This window comes from Corythoichthys intestinalis, chromosome 10 (assembly GCF_030265065.1).
Source record: "Corythoichthys intestinalis isolate RoL2023-P3 chromosome 10, ASM3026506v1, whole genome shotgun sequence".
NCBI classification, from domain to species: Eukaryota; Metazoa; Chordata; class Actinopteri; order Syngnathiformes; family Syngnathidae; genus Corythoichthys; species Corythoichthys intestinalis.
Genome location: NC_080404.1, coordinates 37,771,807 through 37,797,201, shown reverse-complemented (window position 1 = coordinate 37,797,201; position 25,395 = coordinate 37,771,807). Strand labels below are relative to the sequence as shown.

The window sequence follows — 25,395 nt, the reverse complement described above, 5'->3', positions numbered from 1 at the left end:
AATCAGGCAGAGTGAATGTTCTGGTTTCGAATGAATGTTCATTAGCATTTCCAAGTCTTAATGGATTGGGCGTCGAGCGCCGTCAATGGCAGCTATAGAGTTAACTGAGACACTATTATGGTGGAAGATTTTGGTACCAACTTGTTGGTTCCTTTTTTATTCATTTATTTATTTATTTGTTTATTTTAAACATTGACAGCTTTTTAAAACGATATCTCTATTTTTGGCATGAACGTATTGATAACCTTTTGGGATGTAAAGTATCATGATATATCACCATTTCGATATTTTGTCACACCGCTAATCTACATAGAAAGAATTGATTGGCAAAAAATATTAACCAAATTAATATCAACATGTCGAGTTGCATCCTCATTCATATGTGCCTCATCACGTTTCATCACAAGTACCACTGGAGTGTTAACACCCACTCCGAAATCACAAAATTGATTGATTGATTGATTGATTGATTGAACATGTTTATTTCAAATATTCAATACATAAGTACCAGTAATCGGTGACAGTAATCAAATATAAGAAAAACATCAAAGTATGATTATTCGAAAAGGAGTGACAAGAAGTAAAAATTTAATCCCACTCCTTGTCCTTAAATTCTGACATATCAGTTTCCGTCTACACAATTAAACATACACATGATAAAATATACCTGATAAAGCTAGAGAACTTGAAAGCACTTAAAAAAAATAGGTGGCTAAAATGATGAAAGAGAAAAAAAAATCTTCTTTAGCTTGACTTCTGAGATTGCAGCAAAGTCTCCCATAGTGCTTGATGATTTCAAAGCCAACGGCGGTCAGTGCTTACATAGCACAGTGTTTTCAAAGAAGTACAACGTACTTTTTAAAATCTTTAACTTGTGTTTCTGCAATGGCACCAACTGATAAAATCCCTACTGTAGTGCTTAACCAACTTGGTGTTGGTGTTATGGTGTTACGCTTATATAGCGCTTTTCCACCTTTCAAGGCGCTCAAAGGCTAGCAGAGTGCCAGCAGAGCAGCTTCATTGTGGCAAACGGATCTTTTTTGGGGGTGGGGGCAGTTATTGGCACTAGTTCTCAAGTGACCTAATGGTCAGCGGCTACGACTGCTCACCGTTGAAGTGTCCTTGGGCAACACACTGAACCCTTAATTGCTTACAGTGAATTGCCAGCACCTTGCATGACGGCAAATGTGTGCTTGTATGGGTGAATGTGAGCCATTGTTAAGGGCTTTGTGCTCAATGTGTAGGTAAAAGCACTATATAAGAACACTCCATTTACAGCGACAAACCACCCACGGTTATCCATAAATCATTTAAGGGTCTTGAGTTGGCAACCCGGCATGCACCTGTAAATAACTTGCCTTCCCACAAACGTAGCAACAAAGCTAAACGTACGCTGGACAATGTACTCTGATCACATGCTTCTACACCTGAAATCATAGGGTAATGAAACACTTAGTTTAAGTAGGTAGGGAGACTGAATGCACCCGAAGTGGCAACGTCACCATGACACTCAAGTTTGCTAAGCAAAGGAATGAATGAAACATGGAAGCATGATGGTAGTTAAATTAAATACTTTATCAAAGCCACAGAATTCAAAGGGAAAGAAGTAGCAGCTTATAAAAAATACAGTACACAAAAAAAAACAAAGCTGAAAAACAAGATTTGTACATGCATCCTGTTTAGTAAATGTTTCTAATAATAGAACATTTCTATCTGACATGTCGCTATTGGTGTCAGTCAGCCATCGCCCCCCCTCAAGGGCAATGCGTCCAGAGGGCAGCGGCAGGACGTGGGGATTATCTAACGGTCCGCACCCGACACCCAGATGGCAACCCTGCCGCCCCGCCTCCGTCCTCTCATGACCGTCATTACCCAGCCAATTAGATGACCTCCTCACTGCTGTCAAAGTAATTAGCTGGCCCACTCAGTGAGGTGGAGCCAATTAAAAATCTTGACTCTGTGACAGGAGTCCTGTCGGGACCTTGGATACTAGACTACGGCTGCCACAAAGTTATTTCAATAGTCGATTTATCACTGATTATTTTTGCAATGATTTCACTAATCGCTCATTTATAAATCACCTGTTTTATGGGCCTGGGCTTTACATGTGTGGAGAAAAGTTGGACCATAAATATGATGCAACTATGTAACTGTATCATTGTTTTCCAAACAAAAGAATATGTTTACAATTATGGAATTTATATTAACTACAGAGAAAATCATGTTTTCATCGGGGATTGCAGAATTTGGGTCACATTAACTGTTTTTTTTTTTTCTTTCATAAAAATAAAAAATCCTCGTGAGGAAAAAGCGGCATGGAAAATGAATGAATGAATGAATTTTATTTTGAAATCGTTATACTGTATAAAACAAAATACATCTTAAAACTACACATTTCCATTTCTGTTTCTTTGTGTTTAATAAAAAATAATCTATTAAAAAATCTCAACTACAACGAGGCTCAAAAAAAGGATTTGGACAATTTATAGGTCAACAATGTCTCAACAATTATTCATCTGTCAAAACTTTTTTCGGCTAATTTTGTAATCGAATAGTTCTCAGAAAGTCGGTTGACCATGACAGCTCTAAAGCTGGATTTTTGATAAAAAGGGGATTTTTTAGCATGAAATTCCTGTTAACTCATTTGCTGCTATTGCTGGCAACAGCTTTTCATTGGATTGGATGGTTGTCGCGGTCAAAGGCACCAAGACATGATTATTCACTGCCAACCCTGCTAGTCTGCTGATTTGTAGCCTTTGTTCTTTTTTCTTAGAGCTTCTGTTTGGCAAGCTCCAACTGACATAGTTTAAATTCCAGCTGCAGCAGGGATGCAGAAATGCTGCTGCTGAGATGTTGAACCCCCCCCCCCCCCACACACACACACACAGACACACACAAACTCCTCATCTGACAACAACAAGCAAAAATCTTGGAAATGTGTGAGGAAGTCCAGACTCTGATTTTAATCCCACATCTCTGGCAGTCGTCTTTGTGTCTAGCCTTTAGGCAGTTAAATGTTTGCGAGTCTTGAAAACTGCCACAACTAAGAACATGTTAAACCTCAAGGAAATGTAAAACTTCAGACGCTTTTTGTTTCTGAAATTTGTTCCAGGTCGTCTCAATATGAGAAACCCTCCGTGTAGCTAATGGTTTGGGAGACATTCGCTGGCAACAGGTGTCGCTTTTAAAGAACATTAGAGTTGGAAATGAAGAGCAAACCGGATTCAATTAGGGACTTGTTTGCTTTTATGAAGAAGAAATAAGAGCTCACTAAGTTGAGACAATGTCCCTCTGTCCATTTGCTGTAGGGAAGAGCAGGCAATGATTGTTGATGTTGACTGTCTTTAATGATTCATTTCACTACCAGCTTGGAATGTAAAGAATGGGTGGCAGTGGTATAAGGGTGGACTGGAGATGAGACAGAGAAAGGGGGAAAAGGAATTCATGAAAAGACAATGACAAGGAAATTCACAACATGCCAAGAGTCACATGGGTTAATAAATATATGGTGCTACTGTCACCAAAGAGGAACCTCGGTCTCTAAAAATGGCAAAGTATTGCATACAATGTTAATATAACAGCGTTATGATCATTGTGATATATTTTCATCCATAGAATGTGGAAAAAAAACTAGATCAACCTCTTGTGCAGTGGTTCTTAACCTGGGTTCGATCGAAGCCCAGGGGTTCGGTGAGTAAGTCTAAGGGGTTCGGCGAAGGTAAAGATTGCAGAGCCCTATTTTCGTGCGCTTAATCAATCTAGGCAAAGTTGCTTGTTAGACCAGGTTTGGCACTGGTTTGCTCCCAATTTGCAGGCTTAATCCATTTTTTAACTGCTAGTCCTCGATCTGATGGGAGGAGGAACTGGTTTGCTCAGTGGAAGGTTGGCTCGCACTCTGTATGAGGGAATACAACAGACCAACGGGCAGCGCAGTCTCAAATTTTGACCTGTTTTTAAATATGCTGTCAAAATTAGAAGAATTTTGAAAGGGAATGTGCTAAATTATTAGCTTGCTAGCTTAGATATATTTGTTTTGAATTTGAAAAAAAAAGCTTTATTATCCAATTCTGAAGGGTTCGGTGAATCCACATGTGAAACTTGTGGGGTTCGGTACCTTTAGAAAGGTTAAGAACCACTGCTCTAGTGACATCACCCGTTGCGTTTGTCGTCTCCCATTGAAGCTCACATTTGGATAAATATATATTTTTTTAATTCTTTAAGATATTCCACCATCTTTATTTCCCCAATTACTCTTCATTGACCAAATATTATTTTTGGTATTGTTTCAAAATTAAATGCAACCAAATAAACAACAATAAAGTAATATTACAGGAGAAGGACATATTCACCAACCTTTTTAAAAGTGATAGCTACTTCTTGTGTTCATTTAAGGGTTAAAAGTTCAATAAACACTCTTGAGGCTGCTTCAGGTTCAACTGCAGTACATGTAAATTCCAGGTTTACGGCATGCGGTAACAAATAACATAGTTTCTCTTCGTTGTAATAGTTATATTTTTGTGGTAATGTCGAATTTTCACATCCAAAAATTGGAATTTATCAGGAAAGTAAAACCAGCAAGCTCTCTTCAACAGATTTGTTGGCAACACATTCCTGCTATGTTTTGACTGGCTCTTTACTAACACGTGGCCAAAGGCAGCCTGTGTTTTCCCTTTTTGTGCGTGTGAGCGTGGCTGCCCATGCTGACTGTAATGCAGCCTGTCATATATAGGTTAACACGACTCTGAAAAGCACACAGCCAATCAGAGAGTGGCGCAACCCCAATGGCTGCCGAATTCGACTGTCCATGCACAAGCGGTGGATGGTTTTGCTTATTGAGGCTCCGTCTATCGGCTTGGTTTGTCCACCTCGAGCAGTCTCTCCTTAATCTATTTGTCTGGCCAAAGCCTTAAGTTTACTGTATCAGCAGAACCAGGCAGGGGGTTAATATCTGGGATTTTTCCGCCCGCCTGCTGCAGAACTAAATCTTTATTTTGTCGCCTGGCTGTCCCCAGGGGGTTCAGTCTGAATGAGAAGCATGCAGCATCAGCACTCGAATGGCTTTTTGTCATGTTGGGTCACCATGTTGCCTTTTTTGGCCAATATGGAGTATACATTTTTTTTCAGGTAGTTCATGAAAAACGTGCTTGTGTGATTTTACTCTCGATAAAACCCAAATATTAAAAATTCTTTTAGCCAAAGCTAAAAATTTTCAGTGCTGGCAGTGAAAAAATAGCCAACAATTTTTTTCCCTTTCTGTTGCATGAGTTTGGTTCTATACAGTATTTGGTCGCTGATTTTAAATCTGCAGTCAGTTTTTTTCTCTATGCTTTAGTTTTAATGCAATCAGCATTTTTAATATCCTCATGTTAGTGGAATTTACAGATTATATTTTCACCAAATGGCTGTTTAACCTTTCAGTTCTTTGCATAGTTATATCCACTTGTCTGAATTGTCATCATTATCTTGTCATAGTTGACTATTGACTATTTTCACATATTGGAACATAGGGGTGTGTATTGCCTCGTATCTGGTGTTATGATTCGTGTCACGATTCCATTCGCTCCCAAATAATCCCGGTACAATACTTGAAGATGATTATTGCAATATTTGTATATCACTTTAGAAAAATCAAAATAGACATAAAAGCATAGGTGGAGTTTGAGTTTTTTGGGAAAGGGGGGGGGGGGGGGCAAAACATGAAACAAAGAAATTCCAAATATCTATCTTGCCTCCTCAGGTGTAGTTTTGGCTAAGCAATGCAAAGGACCGTCTCTAAGGTGCTAGTCACATAATCTGTTTGAAAAATAATTTTGACCCATTACGAAATACTTTGTGAGATTCTTGTTAATTTAATGAATTTTCATTTGTTTGAATTATTGCTTTACAACTTTTATAGAAGATATTTTACCAGCTACGTCTTAATTTTAAATTCATATGTATAGGAAAGTCACTTACATGTAATGAAATTTTTAGGCTACTGGGGCGGCGGGCACTGCCCCTCCTGCCTCCCATCAATCTCAGTGTATGCATACATAAAAGTAAATTTATATCTATTCTTGAAACCTCATCCAGCACTCAAGTAAAAATATTTTTGTTTTATGTTTGAACAACATATGGCTTTCATTATAAGATTTGCCTGCTTTAGTCCAAACCTGCTAAAATGCTGGATTCTAAATACTCCATGCCTCAGTTTTTGCAGTAAAAGCCAAAATGAGCCCAACGTTCAGACTTGTAAAAGGACTTATCCAAACAATACGACCGGAAGTACCCCGTCCACCATTGCTGAGGTGTGCCGCCCGCTGTACACAGCAACAGCAGCTAATGTTACTGTTTACATTGACTGATGCTGGGCTGTTAACCCTATATATTACCGATCATTTTGATCCTTTGTAAAGTTAAATAAAATATAATGGGGCTTCAAGTGTGATGGAATGTGAATGGCCAACCATTCCCTTGCTGTTTTTGTTTCTCATGCACATACACACGCAAACCCACGTACACATACACACACTAAGCCTGTCCCTCTGACAGGATTACAGCCTCCACTTTTTAATTAAGGGGTTAAATAATAGACCCCCTACGATGTCTTCCTTAAGAGCCACGTGCTCATTTGCGCGTGTGTGTGCGGGGGTGTCTGTGCTTGAGTGTGTGAGTAGGGTGAGGTAGATCACGTGACTGCTAATTCAACCCATTAAAAAGAGCCCTGTGTGCTTTTGATAAGCATTATTGCTGAACATCATGGGTGTGGGGTCAAAAGAGTAATTAATGTGTCTGCACACGAATTTATGTATGTATATATATATATATATATATATATATATATTTCTTTCTTTCTTTTTTAAAATTGGAGATAAAATGACAAAAATGACCTTTTTACGATATGTGTTTTGAATCGAGGTAAATTAGGCTTTCTGTTACGTTATGATTATATACTGGTTCAGCCATGATGTAATTTCCTTGGGTCGTATTATGACCATCAGTCCATTCATCCAGACCTTTCATCTCCCAGAAGTCCGTAATATGTCTCGAGACCATCATATGAAATGCAATATGATGCTATATCATATTACATTTCATATGATGGTCTATATATGAAGTATATTATTGTCTGATTTTACAAAATAATGCAAATATCAAGTGTAAGTATGTGAACATAGATATTTTAGAGCAATATAGCTTAGTGCAATATATGCGTGTGCAAACACAATCTAACAATACAATGGATGTAAAGTCTACATGCCCCTGTCCAAATGCAGAGTTTTTATGATGGAAGAAGGCGATCGAGAAGTCATTTCAAAACTTTTATGACTCAGTTAGAATGGAAATAGACATTTTGACATAATATTGTCGCATAAGTATGCACACTAAGGCTGTGTTCGGAATTAATCACATTCAGACTTAAGTTGAATGTGTCTAATTGAAGTTCAGATGTTTTAGAAGGATTTCCCCTGCACATTGAGCACTGAAACAAACATAATAGAGGCTTAAACAACTAAAACGTATGCATCCAAATTAAAATGTTCAGCAAAAATGTATTCCTACCTCAATAAACCCTGAGATTTCTGCCTGACGCCATCTTTTCATTTTGCATCACGATTACAGCATTTTCATTTATTATGACGTAACTTCATGTGCTGTACTTGTAGAACTGTCTCCATTGGAAGCACCCCTCTTGTTCATGAAAATGTGTTTCAGTCTATGACCTATATATGAGGGTCAACCTGCTGCAAGTGTGTGGGGGAGGAGACGGCTGCTTGTAAATGTATGCATGTGTGTTGTCATGCATGTCATGTGTACAATGTTAAAAGATAACATGTCAACCTTTCAATGTTATTGGTCAGTGACAGTAAGATTAAACAATGATTGATTTATTTGAACAATGTTTAAGGAAATATGATCTAGACGCATTAGCATGTCATTGGTGCTGTTCGTCTTATCCATTCAAACTGGGAAGGGCTGGCAGCAAATGATCATTGTCAGAGATCTGCTGTCAATGGAATGCACGTTATAGGTGGGGGTCTACGTTTTTGAGGTAAAATGAAAATGGATGCTTTGGATGATGCGTGAATAAACGGAATGCTCACTGAAACGTGTTGACACCAGTGATAATGCTTTCGCTGCGCATGCTACCTCATTTAAATCAACACAGATCCTGCTAAATTATATATAAAGACATGAGGAAACACTTAAAAGATTCATAGATGAAGCACATTTGTACGTAATTGATTGTTTTCAACTGATTGTTCAACTTTTCCATCTCATTCCATGCAAGAGGTTGTTCCGAGTGACTTGAAACAATCGCATGATTGTGATGTAGTCTTCCACCTTTTCAAGAATATAATGAAAAGCAAAACAGTCAGATGTCTTTGTACAGTAACTCCTCTCGTGGCTTGAAAATTGAATCAATTTGATTGAGTGGCATCATTTTGTGTATATTTCTACCAGAAATCCCAAAGCTACAGTGCAGAGGACCAACAAGAAGGTGAACAATGATCCAACCCTTCGCATCCAGAACCTTTCCATTCTCATTAGGCAGATCAAAGCCTACTATCAGGTAAGAGAAAATGTTTGTTTTTTCAGGCACTAACTTGGTGTCGTCACATAAACTGTCTGCCGAAAACAACACCATTTAAAAATCAAAACACAAAAAGCGCATTGTAAATATTTTGCCATGGCTGTGTGGTTGCGGCTTTCCCACCCTGGAAACCATGACCCATACAAAAGGGGATACAAAAGGTCACTTACTCATTTAACAAAATGCTTGTATTCATATAAAGAAGAGCATAAAGACATCCTGTTAAATTATTTTGAGACCCTTTATGCTATGCATTTTTGTGTGTGTTGAATTGGGGTGGTATAAGGTCATATCGTCAAACCCTATTTAAAATGGGTCAATTTGATCCACAATATATTATATCTGAAGGGATATTTGTTCCTGAAAAATTATTGGTATACAGTAGGAGCTATTAGAAACATAAAAATACTTGTTATAATCAACTTACTATTTTTAGACGAATCCTTTCTTTTGCCAACTGGGGGACTTCCGGTCCAAAATGGTTTGGATGTCAATCACTGTCGATGGCAGACGTCTTAGTTCCAATGTGTAGTGCCATTCAGTGGGGATGAAATGGATCTTTAGTTTATATTTTGTAAAATATTTGTAAAACCACAAAACAGGTCAGTTTGGCCGACAATGTAGAGGGTTAATTATAATTACTCCTCCAGAATCCCAAACATCTCATTAATCACAACCAGATCTGTTTAATTAACCAGTCAACCCATAGTACCTCAACGAGAAAATCAATCACTACTTTGATAGCCTCTTTTAAAGCTCAGACTATGAGTTAAAGCCATATCCCCACTCCCTATTTCTTTAGTGGCTAGGCCAAATGTCCTTGATCATTTTTTTTCTGAACCAAGACGGGCTGATGGGAGGATAAAGATTGTTTCTTTTAACACCCCTGCTTGGTTAATCTTATCGAGTGCTTGCATCTTCACAATGCAAGCAAACAGTGAGCCTCTTCTGTCTGCTCCGCTTTGTTTAATCCTCTCTGCATGTCTTGTTGGTAGCCATGTTTTAAACGAGCCACCACTTCTTGGCCTGTGCATGTATTTATATATTATTACAGTATATATTTTAATATTTAAGGGTGTATTTACATATGAAAATGTATTAACATTTCCACCTAAATCTACTGTACCATTATACATAGTTTTTTTTATCGCGTCTAGTTCTCTGGATGAAAGAGCCAATGTCTGCTTTTCTGCTTTCCTGTGGTGAATATGGTCCCTTATCAGTTTTTCTCATTTCCGATCTGCACGGCAGCAGACGGAGCTCCTCTGCTCTTCAAGCTAATGGGTTTAACAAGTTTTCAGCATTGAGCACTCAGCATTCTGTTATCTGTATGCTCGGCAGCTTTCACAGCTTCTTGATGTTGTTTTTAAATTCAATTTACTTGTTGGTCTTTAATAGGGAATTTGTGCCTCGTTTTTAAAGTAAATGTCCATTTAATGCACACAAAAGGTGGGCTATTTCTTTCAAGGGCTTTTTTTTAATTCGAATGATTTCACTAATGCCAAAAGAAAACCTAGTACATTAACTCACTTGAAGCATCCATGGCAAACACTTGTAGACCTTGGGACCCTCTTTGTGCTGACCCTCCCCCATTTCCTGCATGCCTTTGCTTTACCCCTTCACTCCATTAAAAACCCACGCTACAATACTGTGTGTTTATGCCCAAGTTAGTTTCCAGGGATGCAGGGGAAACACATCCAAAAACCCCAGTATTTTGGATTTCAACGTAAAAATACAGTATCTAGTTTTCATATTGAATTTATGTTAAAAGCTTCTTTTTGGCTCCACCATTTCACAGTGGAGTTTTTTCCCCAGGTGTTTCTTTAATTACAGCATTCCACTCCAAATATATATGTGTAATAACTAGGGTTGGGAATCTCTGGCATGAAGCCGATTGGATATGTATCTAGATACACAGGTTACGATTCGATTCAAAAACGATAATTTTTAAGGCCGAGCGATTCGATACGGTTCGATACAGGGGGAAAACGATACGATAGTAAACATTTGTTGTGTGTGTTCGTACAGTATTTTAAACGTATAAAAAAGACCACATTTCTAATAGCAAAATTAAACAACAAAATTTCATACCAATGTTATGTTTTATTTTTTTACCAAAAAAAAAGGCTTACTATATGACCATCATTTTGTTGGATGGGATTGATAATAAAATAAAACTCCAGTGACAGACAAGAATTAAGTGCAGTCATTCAATTACTGTATTTCCTGGTGTTTTGAGCACAAGAGGTATGTAATTTAAGTGCAAACTTTCAACGTAAACATCTTACAAACAAAAAATATTAATTATATGCAGCAGCTCTAGAAAAAAAGAATTAAATCTGCAATGTTATCATAAATAAATAATCATGCTTTACCACTGGTATAACTATAATGAAAACATGGCATTTTAGACAGACAGGTCAATAATCATTACTTTAACCTTATACACAGCAAAGTCATTCACTTATGCCCTGTGCTTCCACATTTTTTTATTCCTCATCACTGTGCATATCTTTTTTGAAGGGCAGATTTTTCTCTTGAGGAAGATCAACTAATCCGCATGTTCATGTTTAAGTAGACTGCGTTTCGTGGAAACAAAATCTCCAAAGGGTCGTGCTGCCCTTTTCACCATTGTAGTGGTTTTCAGGGTTAAAAACTCACGATCTCTGTACCGCTCCACACTTCACACTGTCCCATGCAAACAGATCTGGCTGCCTTCATCACTTCAAAGTCCGACTTTTGTTTTCCTGGGTGCGTTGAAAATCAATCGCTGTGCGCCGCTGGCGTCGGTGGCGTCGGTGCTCAAACTTTCCATTGTTTTAGCATGTTGCTTCGTTGCCACTACTAGTTTCGTTTTGGGCTGTGAAGAAAACGCTACGGAGAGTGCGTTACAGTGGTTTTGTTAGCTCTTGTGTTGTTATGACACGCCCGTGACGATCGGGTAATGACGGCGACTAGTAGTGGTTCTGCTGAAATGCATGGGAAGTTGAGGCAACCATGACTGTGAGTTGTGCTTGTCCATATTATATCATGTATGTGGTCTCAATCTAAGTGCGCTGTGTGGTGAATGACACAAGCTAAATTATTATCCTGTTAAGCAATGCATTAAACTAGGCATTAGAAGCCGATTCCTGTGCTCACAATAGCCGAATTTTATCTCTACTATCGGTTCATTGAATATTTAATGGCTTATTACTGTCGAATGGTAACTTTACTATCGATACAGATGTATCACTCACCTATAAAACTGGATATCCGGTCGTATCGGTTTATCGTTCTCAAGCTTAGTAATAACGTGACATAAGAAATTCCAGAAAAAGGGATCTGGTTGGACAAAAAACATGGAGGGGAAACTGTGAAGCCAAAAAGACAGCCATGAAATAAAGAGAGTGGACTGTTAGAAGAAAATAAACAAATTTCATGGAGGTTATAGTAGACACTCAGTGATTCTGATAGCATTTCGACTTGCAGAGAAGGCACTAAAGGCCTTCAGGGTACGCACCAGTTTTTTGTAGTTTACCGTGGTGAGGGAAATTGGACAGGGGATGTGTGGGTTCAGAGTTATTAGGTTCTCTTTCAGCGGCTTTCGTAGGAAGGCATAAACGTCTAGACTGCTTCTTCACGCTTTAATTTCAGAGTATAGTGAACAGATCATATTCAACCAGATGTTATTAAAGTACCAAGAAAATACATTTCTCCCTCAGTCTATCCTTACTTAATCATGTTTGAGCTGCAGGGCGAAAGTTTTATTGTTTTTCAGTATGGAGGCCAAATAAATGCAGGTCACATACGGTTTTGGCTCTCACCGGAGGTGTGCGATTATGTGGCTCTGGGCAGCTGAACTACATTCTTGTCCTCTTATTTCTTCTTTTGTGGCTTTGCCCATGAATCGCTTCTTTTCCTGTCTTCAAATCAAGGACCTGTGAAACATACATTCCAGTTTGCTGTGTTGAAAGTTGTTCGTTTTGATTATGTTTACACCCAATTGGGTGATTGGGACCTCAGTCAAGGGTAGCCAATTAGTTAACTGAGTTTCTGGATCATCGAGTAACACCTTGATATATATGAATACCAGACAATTGCATGAGTCCCTCCGATGAAGTCACAAGTGAGTTTCAAGTCATTTAATTGATCAATTAGTTTGTTCGAATAATCGAGTAATCTAATTATGTACATAGAATTTGTTGCAGAATAAATTTTAGAATATGTAAAAATAAATAAATGTTTATGTTTGCAATAATATGTATTTTGGCTAGCTAAGATTACAATTTCAAAAGAGCATTAAATGCAAATACAAAATAAAATTCCTGAGTGTTTCTTCAGACATATGCAGAATTGCACTTTCATTTCACAAGAGCAATGAATGCATTTAAAACTAAATTAAAATACCTGAGATTAGCCTCAAATGAGATTAGCCTCAAATGATATAAAAAAAATAATAAATGAGGATCTAAGTACAACAAAAGAACAACTTGCTAAGTTGCATACCAAAAGTCTGCTAGCTTAAATGCTATAAAATGCTAACTTTTTTTTTTAACAACGCTCTTAACAAATTGTTCAAGCACACTCCAACAAAAACCTGCTAAATATGGTCTAAGCTAAATAGCGAATGCATAAACAAACATTAGCTCAAACAAAAACATACCTGATGTTGGTCTTAACAGGGAGCTGCTGGATTCAGCCATGTTAGATGAGTTATTCCCTGTTGCCACTAGAGGGCAGTGTACCCCCCCAAATCAATAAAACTAAATGAAACACTTTCAAAACAAACCATTACAACGTCACTCTAATTAAACAAATCATCGAAGCAGCAACATTTAATTTGAAGCTTTTTTTCTAATAGAATTACTCCAGTTAATCGATTAATTGTTGCAGCACTAGTCTCAAGCAAGTCTTTTTCTTGGTGGGCAAGTCAATTCAAGCTGAGTCACAAGGCGACGTCAAGTCGAGTCAACAGTTTGTCAAACCGAGTCGGGTCAAGTCACATTTTTGTTGAGTCGCGTCACAATTGTGTCACTGTGCCTTCTACAGTGACAATTAGGGCTGTCAAACGATAAAAATTTTTAATCGAGTTAATTACAGCTTAAAAATTAATTAATCGTAATTGATCGCAATTAATGGCAATTCAAACCATCTATAAAATATGCCATATTTTTCTGTTAATTATATATATATTCTGTAAAATAAATTGTTGGAATGGAAAGATAAGACACTAGATGGATATATACATTCAACATACGGTACATAAGGACTGTAGTGGGCATTTCACTCTACTGTCATTTAAATCTGTATATGCTGTCCTCACTCCGAAGCGTCTACTTTTTCCAAAGCTAGACAGCTAGTGAACGACGCCTTAATAATCAGACTTCTTCCTTTTTCATCTGATTTATTAATAAAATGGCCTCAAACCATTGTCCTCTTTAGACAGTCTTAAAACAACCCAAAAAAAAGTACACAAGCATTGCATTAGCAACAACGTTAGCTTAGCACGCTATACAGGTTAACTAAACATAAACAAAAAGTGTCTCATACAAAAAATATAACATTTCGCTTACTAACATAATATGTACATTCTTTACAACAACCATACTTACGGACAAATCTTGTCCAAGGATCATATAAGCACAACAGAGACGTCGTGCAGCCATATTGAATTGGCAAGAAATCAATAAACCGTGTCGCAAAGCGACCACAAGAGTTCGCTGTTAGACAGCACAAAAAGCCTTGCTGTAAAGCTTACCAAAAGGCAGAATACTGTCTGAGCGGGACATGTGCGTTAATTGCGTCAAATATTTTAACGTGATTAATTTAAAAAATTAATTACCGCGCGTTAACGCGTTAATTTTGACAGCCCTAGTGACAATAAAAAAAATCTTGGAAACCTTTTTACTGTTCATGGTTTGACAATGATCCCCATCCAAACTGTCACAACCAACCCCAACTCAGGCCCAGTTAAGTCTCGAGTCTCGGACCCTGTCGAGTCTTTAGTTAACTCTGATTTGTCCCTAAGACTCATGTCCAATTGTCTGCTAAATACACACCCTTGCAGCCAGCCTTGACTCTATTGTTCTTTATAAATTTACCACCAACAGCTGAATTTGGAGGTTTCTTTTTTTTTTTTTTTTTTTTAGCTTTTTCTTTAACTGGATTATTAGCCTGATATAAAAATGGAGACATGAACATGCATGCAGCTAATATTCAGGTCAAGGTCAATATTTAGTTTTATTTTAAGATATTTGGAATTTTCTGTTTACATCCACGAGCGTTCAAATTCAAATTGTAAATCAATCAAACAGGAGGAGTTATTGGGTTTAAATGGCTTTTCATAACCGGGCTAATACCAAGAACACAATTTTGAAATGGCTATTGGCTGCATTTAAAGGTGGACAGTGAGCCTAGAAACCTATTAGTTCCTTAAAAGCAAGTATGGGGAACTATAAGTTCCAGGTGCAATCATTAAACCAAAGTGCAATATTTTTGTAAACTGCAAGCTACTCTTTCCTATGTAGCATTACAGATGTCAATCTTTTGCCAATACAGCTCTCTGAAAAACAACTTTCATCCTGTTAATTTCCTCTCCAAATATTTTCCTTGTCGCTGTGTGAAGCCACTCAATTGCTGGCTGACGCATGCAATAACATGGTCTGCAATAGTTTGCTGACCTCACAAAGATGCACTGTTCATGTTTAAATAGAAAAATAAAAAGAACGCTCCTTCACATTCCCGCTGCGCTCCTTACTGGATCTCCGCTCTGCATGCATGCTTGGGACTAAAATTATAGCCTTGTTATAGCAGTAGTTATTTTTATATGAACTCGGTCACAACGTGGATACATATTCCAATCAAGCCTGGAATTCCCCCACGCTTCTTTGGGAGCGTCACGAGTAAATCGGTTTATTAGGGCATGTGCTCGACTGCCCCAGGGCAAGTGTGTGTATTGTCACACAGGCTCACATGCTCATCACCACCGTGCCATTGGTGATGCGGCAAGCGGCGCCTTGAACACTTGAGCTGCATTTGGGGGAAACAATGTAAGCTGATTTGTTCTCGCAAGGGGGCATCAGGTTGAACAAGACACTGAACACAAGAGTCATGCTCTGTCGTACTTCCTGTTTGCTGTTGGATTGATTTAAATTTGTTCTATCAAATCAAGCAACTGCTGTAAATGGCAAACAGATTCAGACACACCTCCTAATCAAGGGGGCACTGACCAGACCAAGGATTTGTAGTTTTTTCAACAAATGTTCCATATCTGGGGGAATTTTACTGTTCTGTGACGGACTAATAGCTTCAACACTGAAAACCTACATTTCCTGTGAGCAGAATGCTCTTTTCTAACTACCGTAACACATACACTGAATACTATTCATTTATCCTTGGGCTGCCAGTGAATTAGGTAATTAAAGACTCTTTATTCAACAGTTGAATCATTGGCAGTTTTTCTGTTGGGTTGTTGTGATTTTATGCAGATTTATGTGTTGCCACTGAATGAGAACAGTGACAAGTCGTTATCGTCTTTTTGATAGTAGTTGGCCGCAGCTTTCGATACGTATTAAATTAAGGTTTGACTAAGGCGATAATGCTCAGCTTTGATGGACACTGTTAGACAAGGGATTTACATAAGTCATAATATTCTGTACAACAGCATTCCATATTACTCAAGGTAACTGTGGTTGTCTCCATCACATTTTGTCACGTTTTGTGCTGATAGCCCAATGTAAAAGTCTCTAAATGTACGTACTTGCAATTTGCTGTAGTAGATAAAGAAGACAGCAATAACTTTAGTGTGAAGGAGAGCCCACGGGGGGTGACCATGAAGGGGGGTTGAGTGGGTGGATGGTATCAGGATTCCCCCGGTCCACCTGCCCCCTCCACCTTGGTGAGCAGCAGCTCGTACAGCCTCAGGGATGTGGAGGGAGAACGTAATCAAAAGCTTTTTGGCTGATAGATAACACCGCAGAACAAAAGAAACGCGCTCTGAACGGCTTATTTTCTCCACCTCCTTGCCTAGAAAATCAACTCCACTCCATCTGGAGTACTTCTTCCATCTGTTGAACTATAAGGGCTGACAGTGAATGATTGTTTCTGTACCACTGACGGGGATCGATGTCCAATCCATTTTGACTGGAAAGGGCGGGTAGCTAAAATTCTGAAAGGATCAGTCAAGAATTATATGTAGAATGCGATACATTGCATTATTGAAAGTGAGATGAAATTTTGCTTTTATTTTATTTTTTTCACGAGTTGCACCATTTTCTGCAAGTATAATTAAATCGGATGCAATTAAAGGTGGACTCTACTTGTGCAAGTTAAATACTACTACTACTGATACTGATACTACTAATAGTTAATAAAACAATAACAAAAATATAATGTTTAAAGCAGTTTCACACTAGCGGCAGCACGGTGTGAAAGAGTGCAGTGCAACCCATTCATTCTGTATGTGGGAGGGGGCTTCTCGGAGAAAGTTTTGGATGAAGCAGCATGTCTTGAGTGAATTTCTGCCAACTAGAGGGGCCCAAAATAGAATCTTGTTGTATTTTCACAGTGTAGCCACGCTGACCACAACAATGCATCCAGTAGAACAGGAGCAGGTGTACTGATACCTCGGCTATCAGGCTGATTCGGCAGATGGATACGCGGATATGGCCAAGGAAACCTTGTTTTGCGAGCTCTGGGACACTCGAAAAATGGCTCTCACACCTCTCCTTGCTAAGCTAAATGATATCTTGATGGGCATTTGTGTGGAAATGTAGTTCACAAATAACAAAACAAAAAAAAAAAACCCGATTCGTCTTCTCACTGAAACTAGTAAAACTCCTCACACATCTGTTATACCGTAATCTCCTCTACTCCTTGAAATAGGAAAATTTGCTGTTTTCCACAAGGAAAAAATAAATACATTGGTGCTTGGAACTACTGTATAGTAAATACGCTTTCTAGATTCGACCCACTTATCACTTCCTGACAGTGTCTACGTCAGCCTACGTGGGTCCTCCCGTTTTGTGCTTGATGCGGGCCGCTTTTCACACAGTGCCGCCGCTAGTGTTAGTAAGTTAATGAAAGCTACTAAAAGCGCTTGAGCTCGAAATTTTGGAAAAGTGAGCACCTGTTAAGACAGTTGAAAACCTGTAGACTCCCTTACTGTTTTGATAACTTCATCTGGATAAAAATAGTCTATCAAAAAAAACACAACACAGCTCTGCTTGGACGTGAAACGTGTTTTTAATTCGTTGCCTAAAAATAAGACATCATCTAGTCAAGTCAAATAATAGGTAGGAAAATGTCTGCATGGTCCGAAATTATGATGTTGTAGACTTGTAGTTTAACAAAATTCACACCGGCCAGTTGACAGACTTACTGTATTTTCTAAAGTAGGGAGTTCACCCAAAATTTACTAGGTTAACTCATTTGCTGCCGTTGAATTGTAGTAAGGGAGTTCTTCACATTGATGAGTAGACAGGAACCTGACGCCCAACTATAACTGTATGTACTGTATACAAGCAATTGAAATAAACTCTTCTTTGGTCTTTGTTCGCCAGCAACTCTGCCTTTTGTGTAACGATTATCAGATCAGGTGTCAAGTGGGTTTTCTGTGGAAGTGTGTATTTGTGTGAATTTGGACAAAAAGAGGAAGCATCTTTCTTCCCTTTGTTGTTGGTGGTGATGATGGAGTTTACAGAGAGAAGCACCCCAGAGATGTGTGTGAGTGTGCGTGTGTGTGGACATGTACTCTACTGTATGTATTAAAGCACGCAGAGCTTATACTCCCCGTCTTCTCACCCCCGTTTCTATGGCAACGACACTCCGTGGGGCTGCAGAATGGGTGTGATTCATGCTTTTAAGAGTTCAGGGACACACACACTAACGTGCACGAGAAGCGCCACAATTAGCCCTCCTGTTAAAGCTATACGCTGTTGGCGGAAGTGGGTGGAAAGGTGGGAGGAGAAGGGGGCTCCGTATGTGTGTTAAGCAGACAGGGCACCCTGTGAGATGGAAACAGTGGAGAACCTGTCCCCTTACTCACATTTAATAGCACAGGCGTCCACACATGCACATGCTCTCTTTTAGTATAACGCTTTGGGTGTAGTTCAATGCAGTATACAGAGACTCCAAAATTTACCCAATAGCAACACCTGGAAAGGCACAATTAATTTGAGATGCAGTTTTATATTGTATTGGCATGTGACAATGGGATGCCCAAAAAGTCTCAAGTTTCCTCAAAGCGAATAAGAAGTCAGCCATTTTGGTTTGAAGAAGCAATTTTGAGCAAATTTAGGACTGTTATGACTTGGGAATTCCACAATGTCAAGTTGGTATGCGAGTGGTATGGATGAGTGGTGCTAAATTAGTACCGTATTTTTCGGACTATAAGTCAGTTTTTTTTTCATAGTTTGGCAGAGGGTGCGTTCTATACTCTGGAGCGACTTATGTGTGATTATTTATGGTCGGGTCGGACCGACTTCTCTCTCGCTAACTTTTTTCAAATAAATATATATTCATATATTTATACTAAAAGGATGTATCGATGGCAAATAGAATAAATAATATGGATAAAACAGAGAAGGCACTGTGCATGCCTGTGCACGTGAACGCTGTGGCCTCGCTCTCTTTTCAATCTTCCCCTCCCGCGCCCTGGCGCCCTCCGCGAGCATGATGGTATTTCCTTTTCGATATGGAGCTGCTATAGGAGTGAAAAACAGACTAAAGACAGGGGAATTGAAACGCAAACAACTGCGGTAGGAGTAAGATATGGAAAGGATTCAAATTGATTGTTGAAGATGCTATACGGAAAACTGTGTCAGCTTTGCTGAATGTAAACGAATGTTGCGCTTTGGTCTCATACGAGAAATATAATTAACAAACTTTTCCATTGTTATTTCGTTGTGTAAATGCATTTATAATGATCATAAAAATATGTAGACTATTTAAACATTGAGAAAACTTTTTTTCTGCCAACTCGAGGAGATTAAAATAAATGTCAAATCTACTATCCGCCTGTTAGAACAGACACGCAAATAGAAAAGATATAAATGTTTGTTGAATATCCGTCTTACAGTCTTGTTTAACTGGGAGAATTTGTTACAAAAGACGGGCTTTAATTTGTTATCATTATGCATATATGCACCGGCATCATCACAAACGTGATCACACAAAATTCAACCACGGATTGCATCCCCGCATTTCCTCCTTCTCCTGAATCCTGATAAATGAATTTATTTATTTATTTATTTTTCCCCATGCTCGTGCCTACGCTCGTGTGACGTATGGTCTGAGCACTAATAGGCTGACCTCCCACCTATAACGAGTCACATGACATTTTGGAGGGAAAATGACAAGCAGTACTCAATTTGGACATTTAGGGATGTACGTATTTACTAAGTGGGTACTCAATTTTGTTGCCAGGGGTTTAGATATTAATGGCTATATTTTGAGTTATTTTGAGGGGAAAATAAATTAACTCGATTATATAAGCTGCACACAGACTACTTTTCATTTTGCCAGTGATGTCCAATGAAAAGATCTACTTAAATATCTGCAGAAATGCGAGGGCTGTACTCACTTTTGTGATACACTGTATACTCCGGTGCGACGTGTTTTTTCCCCTTTTCATTGCGCATTTTATAGCTGGTGCGACTTATATTCAGGTGCGACGTATAGTCCGAAAAATATGGTATTTTAATTTTCCTATGCCATCTAATGTGAAAGGGTTGATTGTTGACCATACTCGACAGATTGAATCGATAAAATGTGGCTGAAAACTTTTTTTTTTTTTTGGCTTATAATGTGACCATATTAACACTTGCTATTGAAGATAATGCACATTTCAAAGTAACAGTGTCATTAATGGGGAAATGAAAAATTTCGATCTAGGAGCCCCAAATTTTCCCCGAGGGGGCACTTCATGAGTTCATAAATAAGTTCTGTAGTTAACTCACAATAAATCCTTCAGCATTAATATGAAGCTATGTTTATTACTTCCAAAAATGCACTCAATGAGAGTAAAGCAAATGTTGAACAGCGTACTAGAATCATGTACTGTAGATGAAAAAAGATTCCAGTAAATTAATCAAACAACATTTATTTAGTGAACTATAAAAACTAACTTACATTAGCTACAATAGCATTCCCAATCAACTGTAAAAGCAATTCATTTACCAACAGCAACATCGCAGGGGAATCTGTGTCCTACGACTGTACGTTGCCTGTCTATTGTTAAGAGCATCCGTACATCCTCACACAAACGACTTCCCCCTACCAAGATGACACCTGACCATACATTTGACAATATCGCTACGTTATTTATTATTAATCAGTACGCCGACAATAAATCAAGCTGGCCAGTCAGCGCAATTTTGTGTTTTGACACGTCCCCCCTTGGACATCAATGTGTCTAAACGCCGCTATGGGATGCAAGATGAGCCACTGCAGACCGGTGGTGATTCCTCCTGGAATCAATATCACGGAAATATATAGTCGGCATGGTGGGGGAGGAAGTACGTGCAAAAGGGTGAAGAGGAGGGGTCGTGTTTGGAGTGGGAAGTGATGGAATCAAGGCTTCATCCTCCCCCTCCTCTTACTATTTTCCCCTCTGTTGTGTCTTTGCAGCTCCCTTCCCCTGTGTTTAATAGACATCATGTCTATGTTTGGAATCACTTCATATTTACTTTGCTTTATAGATCCTTCTATATTGTCATTTTGTAGAAGTAATAAAATGTGGTGTGATAGGTCATCCACTATATCCAGTAGTGTTCATAACTCATTCACTGCCAATGATGGTGAGTGAAGTCCAATCTATTGAAGAGGGAGGGCTCGCAGCGATCATTCAATGGCAGAAAATTAACCTTGTCTACAAAATCAGGATTCACAGTCGAGCATTCCGACAGTCTTCAATGTGAAAACGGGTCTTTGGTCTTGAATGGTATCTCACAACGCATCTTGAGAAGTAGTCAACAAACGATCGTCATGTTAAAATCTAGGGGTGTGTAACGTACAGCCCGCCAAAGGTCTTTTGTGTTGTTCTTCCAGGCAGACATTTTAATTTAGTGCATAGAGAATTACAAGCTTTTATTTTGACAAGAGTGCAGTAAAACAGGAAAAATTGTGACTTGTGTGAGCATGTCATTTGATGCACACTTTGCGCTGAGCGATGTGTTATAGCCAGTTGCGAACCTCCGCCAGTAGTAGCTCATGTACGACTGTACGTTTCGCTATGTGAAAACATCTGGGTAGCTTAAATATTTCAGCGGGTACGTGATGCGGAAAGTTCGGCCCATGCGTAGCAGGGTGGAACTTGAGGACACATCACGCATAAATTAGTGTATAGATTAAAAACATATTTGTTGTTTGTTAGGCACTTTCATCTGCAGCTACAGAGTATACATATGAAGTTGCTTGTTTATTGAAACATTCCTGCAAATGGAATGTTGAGCTACATCCAACTAATGCATTTTGGTGCATACATTTACAAGGTAGGGCTACAAGGAAACCTTCATTCTGCAAAGTCTCCACTTAGGTTTGAAAGGTTTGAGTCTAGTATAAATTGTCATGATTTCAAGATGGATGTGGAAATGAATGTAAATTTAATGTCTACATCTTTGTTTTAGGAGAATCTGATGAACTGATAATGAATAGTGGTGTGCCAATACATCAATTATTAGATTCTTTGAGATTCGACACGTGACGATTCGATTAAGGTTCATAAATGTTCCAAAACGATTATTTTCCATAATAACTTAATGACAGGAACACTACCACTGCTCGGAGAACGAAAGTAAAAGGCGTAACCGGCCGCCCGTACACCTAAAGGAATGCACTTTTCTTGATTTTCCTTTTTTTCCCCCCCACTGTTTGAGTAGATGGCAAATATAAACTCTACGAACTTGAAGGTTGAGGCAGAATCTGTTGCGGCCAGCCGGATTCTTTTTCCTCTTCTATCGCTCTAATTGTTACCACGGTACTTTGTTTTTGTTCCGGAATTGTGTGTCGTCATCTCCTGTTCATTAAGAGAATAAAAGAACCTGCAAAAAGAAGAAAAAAAAAGACTTTTTTTTCCCTTCAGAAGTCAACTGTAATCTCATTTGTACTGTATAAAAAATTGTATTGAATGAGTAAATTCTAAAATCACGGTTCCTGCGTTTGAATTTCCTTGTTCCCGATTCTCTAATTACAATTTTTAAGTGTGGATTTTTGAGTGAACTATATACAGTAGATCACAATGATTCCGAACACACCCCATGTGAAAGAGTGACATTGCGTCGTGATGGAGGAAGGTGTATGTGCACGTGCTTGGCTTTTTGGTATTAGCAGCAGCGCATGGCCATGACAGGCTTGCTTCTCTCGCTCTCTTCCTCCCGCAGTGTCCATGTTTTATGCATGAGAAGTGCTAAGCCCGCACCCCGGATAATCTGAGAGGAATATTAGGCAGCTGTGTTTTAGCCGTCGTATTAGCCCGCCACTAATCCTTCGAGCGTTTTATTTCTTCCTGCCTTTCACTTTGGAAGTAAGAAGATGCTGAATAAGAAGATGCATTAAACGTTTCGTCAATGCAAATCATTTTCATTGAAACTTTTGTTATGTTCCTTGCGTGCTAGGTACTCTGCTTTTGTAGTTAAACACACAAAATAAGCGTGAATAGAGATGCACCGAAATTCTTCGGTCGAAATGTGGTTTCGATCCGAAGCATTTTTTTTTTTCACTGAATAACATTACTGAAAATGGAAGTCGCAAGCAAATACCTTGGTAGCATGTACTTTTCTTGCGACTAGACGCAATTTCCAGTGAATTAGGCTGTGTTGGCTTGTATTACATGCTCTCACAAGAAAGTCTTGGCTGCGGAGATGACAAGCTAACTGTAACATTCACTTCCCACCTGTAGATCTCGCTTCTTTACCCCTTTAACCAGCTAACTAAAGAGATAAGCAAACCCGATGCATCTCTAATTACGACGCTCACTCGGCGTCTTCCAAGCAAATAAATAATGAAAACGAAACAATTGTAGTCTTTGCGCGCACGTTTCACAAAGGTCTATTCGAAGCTTGTGTATTTCGTTGAAACTTCACCTGAAATGGTTGTGCAGCTCATGTTCTCGATGAACGGAGGAACAGCTGTCAGTGTGATAAAGCAAAGATGCTACTTTTCTGTAAAAAAAAAAAAAATGCCACCTTAAGAAATAGAATTGTCTTTTCTGCATTTCACATAGTATATGTATATTATTGTTTCGTATATATAGTGGGTTAGGTAAAGCATTTCATTTGGTGTTTAATCCTATTTTATCTTGTGACGAAATTTAATTTTGTTTAGTCCTACTTATGAATGCTACTCGGACCAGAATTAGTGTGGTCTTGGGCACAACACTATCCGATACCAAAACTTTCCTGAGACCAGGACTCATTGGGACCAACATTTTAGGGAGTCGACGGGACTGAGGTGAAACCAAGACCATAAAAAGTCATTTTAAAATACCAAAATGTGTCTTAAAATTATTTAAATATTGTGAAGGTTGCAGTCATTTACAGTGGTTGTGGAATGTTTGTAACCAAAACATGTTACATACTGTATTTGTTTTTATTACCAAGTGTTTTTCCTTAAAAAGTTCACCCGACAGGGGAGACCGAGACAACCCCACTTAAGACTCTCAAAATGTGGTCTCAAGTAGTCAAAGTATTCTAAGAATGTGTTGAGAATTGAGGCTTAATTCCCCAATTTTTAATCTTGTGACATCCTGACATTTAGCAAAAAGCGTCTGAGCTAAAGATCGATAACATACTGTCCTTGTGACAGCCAAGATTTGACAGTCCTACAGATTTGTGTCTCTACTCACTGGGTGGGGTTGAAGGTCTAACCGGCTCAAACACACCACATGCATAGCAAACACATGCTGCCTTTGATATGAACAGGTGGGAGTGTGTTGACCTTGTGGTTACAGGAAAGGGACAGGCGGTGGTTGGCAAACCAGAAAAGGTCTAGTGGCAGCTTTCACTTCTGGGCTGACTTAGCGTTTTGAAGTACAACTGTGTATGTGTGAGTGAAAGGCAACCATGATTCTTACTAGTGATTAGAGGTGTGCGAAATTTCCAACTTCTTAGATTATCCACGATTCGGCCGTGGACGATTCGCGAACGATTCATAAACATCCAAATTCCGATTACTGAAATATGGCAAGTAAAGCGGAACTAAAACACAGTAAGTGTGGTCTTTGGGACGCAATGAGGAACAGACAGAGAGTAAACATCATGCTCAACTCACTGCTCTGGTTCAACTCATGCCGCTAGATTACAAAACAATAATACCTGACTGCGGCCCACAGCCGCTACAAACTACGCCCACATAATGCTACGGTAGATATCACATGTATAAAGAACTAGATGTGAAATGACAGACTCGGCGGCATTAGCATATTTATAGAAAACTAGATGCGAAATGACAGACTCGCCGGCGTTAGTAAACAGCTGCCATCTTAAAGCAGTAGACTTCTCTGGAAGGCTGTTTGTAGCGAACCTTCCAAGCGAACCTGATTAACTTTTTATGTAAAATACTCCTGAATCGGCAAAATCTTGACTTGAATCTATGTTAAAATGAAACAGTTTTTAAAACTTTCACATGTTGAAAGTATACAGAAGGGAAATTATGGAATAACGAGAGCAATTTTAACAACTTTAACGGTTGATTCGCAACATTAAAATTAATTGAATGTAGTTAAAAACTACTGATACAGAATGGGGACTTGAGTATTTTATTTACCATTTGAAATTGTTAACTTGATACATAAATAGTAGTTTATTTAAGCCTGAAAGGATTTTTGTACAATTTTTGTAACT

General features: G+C 38.7%; 1 protein-coding gene across 5 annotated transcripts in view; it reads left to right on the top strand.

Moving 5' to 3' along the window:
* The window catches only part of LOC130922843 (girdin), a 96,945-nt gene that overhangs the window by 5,947 nt on the left and 65,603 nt on the right, over positions 1 to 25,395 (top strand). For all 5 annotated transcript variants that reach the window (XM_057848021.1, XM_057848019.1, XM_057848017.1 and 2 more), the window contains exon 3: positions 8,446 to 8,554. In XM_057848021.1, coding sequence (XP_057704004.1) covers positions 8,446 to 8,554 — 109 coding nt within the window. The remainder of the gene's footprint in view (positions 1 to 8,445; positions 8,555 to 25,395) is intronic.